Raw genomic sequence first — 9,250 nt, 5'->3', positions numbered from 1 at the left:
TTCAACCCTGAACTTACCCTGCTCCGGAGCAGGATAGCTGTTCAGAGTAAGTTACCATGGTGATCTACCCCGATAAGAACTGAACCGGCTTCGTGAGACCGAAAACCCAGGGTTAAACCCTGAAGTTACCTTGCTAAGACATTAATCCTGCTTCGTGATACAGGCCCCTGGTTTGTCTGCCCTGTAATGTCACTGTAATGTCATATTGCACAATAAAAAAAAAACTGCTGCCAATGGCTTGTTATCCTGCATGACGTTGGCTGACTACCAGTTTGGGGACAAAATTCTCCAATGCATAATAATCAACTGGATGTCATAATTTTAGTAATATTTGGCAAGTTGATATCATTCAGTATGTTTACATGCATCTTGAGAAAATCGAATTATTGGCTTAGTCCGACTGAAACCGGACTTTTAAATGCAAGTAAACAGCTTAGTTCGACTGAAATTGGACAATCCGTAGCTCTACTAACACACCTAGATAATTAAAATCGAACTATTGCTGCATGTATCCACTTAGTCCGAGTGGAGTCGGACTCTGTGTTCTCCGCATGCACCACTTTTTCTTTCACGGGCTTTCACCCAGAAGAAGAAGGAGATGACACAGCAGCAGTTCAATATATAGTAGTGTAGTAACACCAGGGGGGTATTCCATCAACGTAGCTAAGAATATCCAGACTAAGGTGTAATCTTGAAGTTTGACTAAATGCCAACTCCCAATCTAGCGCCAACCCGTTCCATCAGATGAAATCAGCTGGCTCCAATTGACGCTAATTGAAGCCTCACCTGTTAAGCCTCAACTCATGCACGCGCCCAGGGAAAATAAAAAGCCCACACTAGTCGAGTGTCATAAATGTTGCAAAATGTCAAAAAGCAAAGGAAAGGAGCGAGCAAAGGCTTTTTCTGCGGCGGAGCAAACGCTCCTTGTGGAAGTGTATGAGGACTATAAGGACATAATTATGAACAAAGGCAATACTGTAGCAGTTAATAAAGCAAGGGAGGTGGCGTGGCAGAATATTGCTGACAGGCTAAATGCGCAAGTGACAAAGAAAATTCAGCATTTCAGCCTAATATCATGTTATATAAATCCTGCATCAAAGGGACAAAATATATGTAGATAAGAACACCTATTAAATCTAACAATTCAAGTATGCCTAATGAAATTCACCAAATGTGTAAATTAATATTAGTGATAGACTGTGATTCCTATGTACATTTCAGATGATGCATTTAATCAAACTATTTATCAGGGCTTGACAGTACAAGCGTTTCACTCGCATTTGGGACTAAAAATAGGTGTGTGCGAACTGTAAAAAATATTTAGGGGCACATGTGCGCATAAAAAAAATCAGCCGAAGCAGCCTATATTTTTGTCAATAAAAAAATATGATACTCTAACCGCAAACGTTGGAGGAACTCCAGCCGCCTTCCCTCTTCCCCGTGTGACACGGTTATGGGCGGTTTTCCAAGCCACTGTCGGCACAATGAATATAAGTCCCACTGTCGGCAGCGTGGAAATAAGTCAAAGTGTGGTGGAGACGGACCGGGTTAAGCGGCGGACCTCCGGGGAAGCCTGCTCCGTTCTCCCCGCAGTTAGGGACCGTTCGCCACGGTACCGCTGCTGGGCAGGGTGGAAATAAGTCCTGCAGAGTTTCAGAGGACCTGGACAATGTTTTAGGATAGTAATAACATTATATAAGATAATCATATTGCAAAGATAATATATATAAGATAATAACATTAAAGACAAAATTAAATTGCAATACTTTTTCAAAACTTGATGATTTTACCTTTCTGTACATTTTGTATACAAATTCATTAAATAATTTTGCTTGTAAATGTCTATTTGCATCACGTTTATTACAGAAAACACATTATTTGATCAATTTACATTGTGCCCCTATAAAGTTCTTTGTGCGCTCCTTACTTTTTCAACTGTGCTCCTTGGGGAAAAAAGTTAGCGTCAAGCCCTGTTTATGTGAATCATCGCATTTATCACATAATTGATTGTAGATTATGACATTTCCGAAATGATCAGCTTATAGGAAATAAGCACATGACATTTATCTATTGATTGTAGAAAATGACATTTAGCAAATCCATCAATTCAGTGGAGATGAGGAAACCTATTAAGTGAATGTAGGTGATAGTGAATCAGTTATCTATTTCTCATCATTTGGGAGTCAATTGTAAGCTCTGTCCCTTATTATATCAAAATAAGGAAAATCCCCTTAAATGTATGGAATGTGCTCAGGGCCGCCCCTCCGTAAACGCAGAACATGCGCTGTGCATAGGGCCACATCTTCCATGGGGGGCCACATTTTGCGCGACGGGACACATTTGCGCATATGCGCAATAGATGCGCTTATGCGCTACTGTGAGGCGCGCGTAGAATCAGCTCGAGGAAGGAGAGAAGAGACCTGTAATCTGACTGCGCATGCGTCGCTGCAGTGATTGACAGCACTCGACATCTGACCAATCAGAGGGGTGTGCCGGCAGGCACTTGCAGAGCTGCAGCAGGTGAAGAGTTGTCGACATGTTGTCCCAAAGAGCGGAGAGGGAGGCTCGGGGGTATGTGCGGAGCGGGACGGCGGGCTCCACGGAGAGGGAGACCCGAGCCGCGGGAGTATGTGCGGGGCCAGGAGGTCAGACGCTCCCAGAGAGGGGAGAGGGAGAAATATAACAGAATAAGATTAAATAGGCAAAACCTGTCTGTCTCCCTCTTTTATTTTATCCAAATAAAATTTCGCTTAGGGCCCCAATTTGGTCAGGGGCAGCCCTGAATGTGCTATAGGATGAGGACCAGACAAAACACAATGGTGTGTGTCCCATCTTCATCCCTCACTGTTATGTCTCAACAGAAGCAGTCTCAGTAGCCAGAGGAGGACTTGGCAGCAGGTCAAGATAAAATATAAGAATATCCTGCTTGCTCTGTCTCTGTGTCTCTCTGGGTGTGTCCCTCTCCTTCTCTGGGATGCACTCCTTATATGGCCGTTGTCAGTTGATCTTAATTGGCTGTGAATTTGCTAGCCAACTGGAAACAAAGTGGGGTGGGGATGGGAGGGCAATCACATATTCATGTGGTTTGGTGTACATATACAATCTTTTTTTAATGCCTCAGTTTCATTTTATTATAGTTTTGTTATTAGTTTGATTTGGCTTTATTGTTGTTTTTTTTATCTTATTTTTATCATGTTTTTTAATAGTTAATGATTTCTGATTAATTATGTTATATATGTGTCTTTTAGGTGTCTGTTCTTGTCTACTGAACATTTTTTGATCATAGATGGAGCTAATCCATACCTTAATCCTGCTACAGACCAGGATTGCCTGGCAGTATAAGTTACCATGGTTACTAGGCTGGGATTCAGGTTAACCACCTTGATGGAGTTGTGGCTCAGGTTGATGGAATGGAAACCAGGGTTTAGCTCGATTATCAGGCTTAGCCAGAACCATGGTTTCCACGGTTACCGATGTGAGGCTAATCTTAGCCACTTTGATGGAACGGAACTCTGGCTCACATTAGCCAGACTTGGCCATTTAAGCCTGGATTTGCCTTTAGCCTGCTTGATGGAATACCCCTCAGGGCGACTGAGAAGCAGAAGACCTGGACTGACGAGGAAACTACATTCATGCTCCGACAGCTAAAGGAGCTAAACATCTTCATTTGTTGTTAGCTTCCTCTTCGGGTCAGTCGGAACTAGCTCAATACACACTATATTAAAAAGGACACAGCTCCGCCTATCGAGGCGGAGTCAGACATGCTTGGTCAGAAATTCGATTTTCTTTTCTGCATGTATACTCAGACAAGACGAGAAGTCCGACTTGACTGATTAGCCGAGCTATGAGCTTAACTCGACTACTGTGTGCATGTAAACGTACTGATTGGCAACAGTCATTCAGTGATGATGCCTGTGACAGAGATTTTAGGTTTTATTTGATTTTTAACACTTTTTGTAGCTTTTTTGCATTACACCATGACCTGCAGACAGTTATCCAGCATGACATTTTGTGACAGTAAGTGATTGGATTTTTTGCCAATATGCCGATATTATCAATATATCCACTTTTTCCTTACCTAATTTTAGTGATCATTAAGTCTCTTCTGTAGTGGAATTAACATCATATTATACACGCATACTCTTATCTTGATGGCCCACCAGCAGATTGAGACATGAAATGGAATGTTTTTCAATGTATGTAGTATTTATCCATCCAGCCATTTTCATCCGCTCATCCAAGGCCGAATCACAGGGGCAGCAGGCCGAGCAAAGCATCCCAGACATCCCTCTCCCCAGCAATGCTCTCCAGCTCCTCCTTGGGGACCCCAGGGCATTCCCAGGCCAGATGAGATATGTAATCCCTCCAGCGTGTTTTGGGTCTGCCCCGTGTCCTCCTACCAATGGGACGTGCCCAAGAGGCATCCTGATTAGATGATGAAACAGATCAACTGACCCCTTTTGACGCGAAGGGGCAGCGGCTCTACTCCAAGCTCCTTACCCTGTCTCGAAGGCTGAGCCCAGCCACCCCACAGAAGAAACCCCTTTCGGCTGCAGTTATCTGCAATGTCATTCTTTCGGTCACTACCCAGAGCTTATGACCATGGGTGAGGGTTGGGACGTTGCCAATAAATCGAAATCTTCCCCTTCCGTCTCAGTTCCCTCTTCACCACTACCGACCGGCGCAGCGCCTTCATCACTGCAGAAGCCGCACCAAACCGCCAATCCATCTCAAGCCCCATTCTGCACTCACTCATGAACAAGACCCTGAGATACTTGCTTGAGGCAGTAACTCTCCCTCCATCAAGAGGGGGCAGTCCACTGGTTTCTGGCAGAGAACCATGGCCGCAGATTTGGGGGTGCTGACTCTCATCCCAACCGCTTCACACTCAGCTGCAAACCGCCCTAGTGCATGCTGGAGGTCACGGTGTGATGAAGCCAACAGAACCGCATCATCTGGAAAAAGCAGATATGCAATTCTGAGGTCCCCAACCTGAACCACTTCCTTCCCCAGTCTGCGCCTTGAGATCCTGTCCATGACAATCACAAACAGGATTGGTGACAAGGGACAACCCTGGCAGAGGCCAACACACACCGAGAACATGTTTGACTTTACGACGAGTATGCGGACACAGCTCTCATTTTGGTCATACAGGGACCGGATGGCTCCTAGCAGCAAGCCCGTTACCCCGTCCTCCTGCCCTCCCACAGAACCCCCACAAGACCCCAGGAAGGATGTGGGCATAAGCCCTCTTCAAGTCCACAAAGCACATGTAGACTGGATGGGCAAACTCCAACAACCCCTCCAGCAGCTTTGCAAGGGTAAAGAGCTGGTCCACTGTTCCATGGCCAGGACGGAATCAGCATTGCTCCTTCTAAATCTGAGGTTCGACAATCGGCTACACCTGGCGCCTTGCCTTGTAATAATGATTCATAGTACAAAATAAGAAAAAAAACATTTGGCCAATTCTGATAGTTCATTTTAAAGCCAATATTGGCCGATACTGGTGACGTACGTAATATTGTGCATCCCTGACACTGTCTAATACTTCTCATATGTTATAATACCTCAATACATTTTCATTTCACTTGATAAACAGAGATTAAAAGATTCAATAAATGGGTTTTTTCATTAACATTTCTGTTATTTTTACTTCATAAATGGCTTTGGACATCAAAATTGCACATCACAGCATTGACCAAAATATATTTTGCTATCATCCCTATTTTCCTAACTTAACAAATGTTTGTTATGAAGACTTGTTTATTGCATGCAGTACAACACTGTTGCACTATACAGTTAGATAAATAGTGCATAACTGCATTTCTGTAGAGACCCTTTTAAAATGTGACTTGTGCGGCAGTGCGAAGACTGAAGACACTGTAAAAATCAGTAGGAAACTATGATTTCTATGACCTCGTGCCTACGACCGAATCGCAGCCGTGACGATATCACAGTACAGCATCACGAGCTCGAGTGTGATATTGCTTTAATACAACAGTTCAACAGGTAAATAAGCAAGGCTGATTAAGAAAAGTTGAAAAATGAGGACAAAATAGATAATTTAAGCATTTTATTTGTCTTCCGCCAACAAAAATAGTTCCCTCAGGACTCCGCTGTCACCGTTTCTATGTAACGCAGACATGGTGCGCCAGGCACTTACTCTTTATACACATTTATATGCACATTTCCATTAATTGTGCAGCCGGTGAAATAAGTTTCTGGTGACTGCATGGTGGACTGTCGCTTCACAGGCACAGCCGGCTCTGCCTTCTGATCTGACAGTATGTTGCTTTTCTCCAAGTCATTGAGCTCCGCTGATGAAACACTGACAAACCTGGATGTGTGCTCAGATGGATTCAGCTTCTCCTCTCCCTCATCTTCCTCTGATGACCATTCATAGTTCAATTCAAAACTTATTTTAGGAAATAAATCCATATTTTTGGCTGTTTGACAGTGGATGAATTAATTAGCCTACAACGCAACTGCTGACCTAACAGACACTAACCGTCAGTTTTCATTTGATTGTTGATTGCAATCAGCTGTGAGGCGGAGTGATACATACACAGTGAAATAACTGTGATGTTGTACTCCAATATCGTCACGGTTTTACTGTCTCTCGACCAATCAGATTGCAGGGCCGGAACTAACTGTTGTATAATAGACTGTATAGTAGCTGTACTTGTAAAATGTTAGAACTAGAGGGGCCAGCTCTTGACACACACTCTTTGATGTTTCAATATTTTTAAAATCCATTTTTTTTAAGATGGTTTTGCCTGAGGCAGGCAACATGTAATTATACATATCCTAAGTTTAACATAAAATTTAACATCAAAGGCGTATGCTGGTTCATGAAATAGGTTACTCTGATTCAAAATTTCACCAGGATGCCTTCATGTAAAATAACTCAGCTGAAATACTTGTGCCTGCACCCCTATATATGTCTTTGTTTTCTCATCTAAATGGTGGCAAATTGTTGATATTGTCCTTCATCTAGACATTCATCGGTCGCTTCAGAAGGAACATGGACTCCTCTCAGAATGCCTACAACGAGGACACCTCTGCGCTGGTCGAGCGTCTGGACTGCCTGGAGAGGGTGCTGTTCACATCAGGGCAGAGTGGCCTCAACGGTTTCCAGAGCTGGGAGAAGGGCCAGGCCTCACAACTCACCGCCTCCAGTCTTGTTCTCAACTACCGCAAGAGAAAGATCGCGGATGTACAGCCCTGACCTTGACCTACAGTTTAAGGAGAGAGACGCTGTTCAGAAAAGAATCAGTAATTCAGAGCAAAACGGCAACACTGACTTTTGCTATCATTTCCATTTCCACTCACAAATCCACCCTCTTCCTCTTAGCCATGCTCTCCATGATGGGATGATCACTCTTTGTAGACTGTATGTTATTTATTTTTGTCATGTTGTATGAGCATCACGTGTTCCTGACAATTTGACAGTGTGTTTATGGTCACTAGATGTTTCACCACTAATGCTGAAACCATTGATTAATAACTTGATTTCTGATGGACATTCAATTGATTTATGAATATGAATAGTTGGTTGTTGAAATTTTGATTGTTGATGAATTGTTTTAACTAGGGCTGTCAATAGATTAAATAAACTAATGAATCTCACATTTTGAAATTCATTAATCTAGGTTAATCGAGATTAAAACTTTGCTTTTCCTCTAATGACTAAATCGTCTTATAAATTAATGAGTAATCACTTCAGACAGCGTGTATTTTAGACACTGTTGTTTAATTGTATTTTTTTTTTTTTTAAAACAACAAAAAACTAAACACAGAGCTGTGTTTTCAAAGAGGCTCAGCCCTATAACTCAGACCTATCAAGTGCCAACCAGGTATCTAAATATCCTGTATGATAAATTGTGTACAAAAAAAGAAAGACAGAGATAGAGAGAGATGCAGGACATGAAAATGAAAAGAGGAAGATCTCTGCTACTTTAGCTGGATTGGGCCTAGTCATCTTTGACTTTGAGCCAGTTGCTGAGACAGACAAGTCTGACATTTTCTGGAGCCGGTGATGCTCTCCTCCTCTGGACAATGTAGCCTGAGAGTGAGAACAGCCGGTCACAGGGCACTGTGGTAGCTGGGGTTGACAGGTGTTTCTTTGCAATTGCTGCAAGCTTCTTATGTGTCTGCTGCCTTACTGACCACGAATTTAGTGGATAATCCCCCATCTGCAATTTAGGCTCGGCTCTGTAGCGGTCCAGAGCCTTGTCAATGGACTCCTCCTCTTCCTCTGAATCAGTGTCAGAGGAGGCCAACAAGAAGAAAGACCTCTGCTTTTTTGGATCCTCTGCCTCTCTTCCCTCGGGTTCAGAACGCCTCCCACCTTTGTCTTCTTGCATCAGGTTGCGCAGTAAAGCCCACACCTGACCTCTTTCCTCTTTGGGGAGGCACTTCAAGTCCTTAAACCTGGGTCACACAGTGTTGCAATCTTCAGCCATGGTTGATTGGTGTTCTCTTTGCGACTGGCAAGGTCTGCAGTAAGGTGGCTTTGAATTTCACCATGTAGATGGGATTATCATCGGACGACTCCATCACTCTGGACAGCTGGCACAAGGCTGGTAAGACCACTGAACAGGAAACATACTGCTCTCCTCCCAGTAGTTCAGTCACATATCTGCAATAAAAGGCATGTTTTAATAAGGGCCTTAAATCAATCACTCACTCATATACACACACAGAGGACAGGGGAAAAAGGATTAAAGAAAATACTACCAGAGTGGAAGCACAAGTGGAGAGAGAGAGAGAGAGAGAGAGAAATGGGGAATGGGAGCATAGAGTATGAATATAGACCCCACTCAAAAATAAAATACTCGACGGAGAGCACAGACACATAGCTTACACACTGAGGGATACAGACGGAATGAGAGACTGAGTAGGCCACACTCAGAAAATATTAGCGAGGGATTTCAGATGCTGACTTGCCAGCGAGGGGTAGATGTCGCCATGGCTACCACCAAGCAAGAGACGGGGAAAAAAGTTGATACACGTACGTGTAATCTTACGAGCAATCTCAGAGCAATCACCCCTATACCAGGGGCGATTGCTCTGAGACAACAAGGGAGGCTGAACTTCCCCTAAAATTTCATAGAAGAAATGGTCAAATATGCACTATTGAATTTACATTAAAATAAGAATTTACATTGCTAGGATGCGTTTAACATCAGGACTATGATGTTCAAACGTCAGCTGTTAATCACCAGTTTTCAAACCCCTTTGTGATTGA

General features: G+C 43.3%; 1 protein-coding gene across 1 annotated transcript in view; it reads left to right on the top strand.

Annotated features, from left to right (window-relative positions):
* The window catches only part of gins3 (GINS complex subunit 3), a 15,478-nt gene extending 7,784 nt beyond the window's left edge, over nucleotides 1–7,694 (top strand). Inside the window, exon 3 of the mRNA XM_050072299.1 lies at nucleotides 6,998–7,694. Within this exon, the coding sequence (XP_049928256.1) occupies nucleotides 6,998–7,228 (231 nt within the window). The 3' untranslated portion in view covers nucleotides 7,229–7,694. The remainder of the gene's footprint in view (nucleotides 1–6,997) is intronic.
* The last annotated feature ends 1,556 nt before the right edge of the window (nucleotides 7,695–9,250 follow it).

The sequence above is a fragment of the Epinephelus moara genome, chromosome 20 (genome assembly GCF_006386435.1).
Source record: "Epinephelus moara isolate mb chromosome 20, YSFRI_EMoa_1.0, whole genome shotgun sequence".
In the NCBI taxonomy this organism is placed as follows: domain Eukaryota; kingdom Metazoa; phylum Chordata; class Actinopteri; order Perciformes; family Serranidae; genus Epinephelus; species Epinephelus moara.
This window is presented reverse-complemented; position numbering and strand designations above follow the sequence as displayed.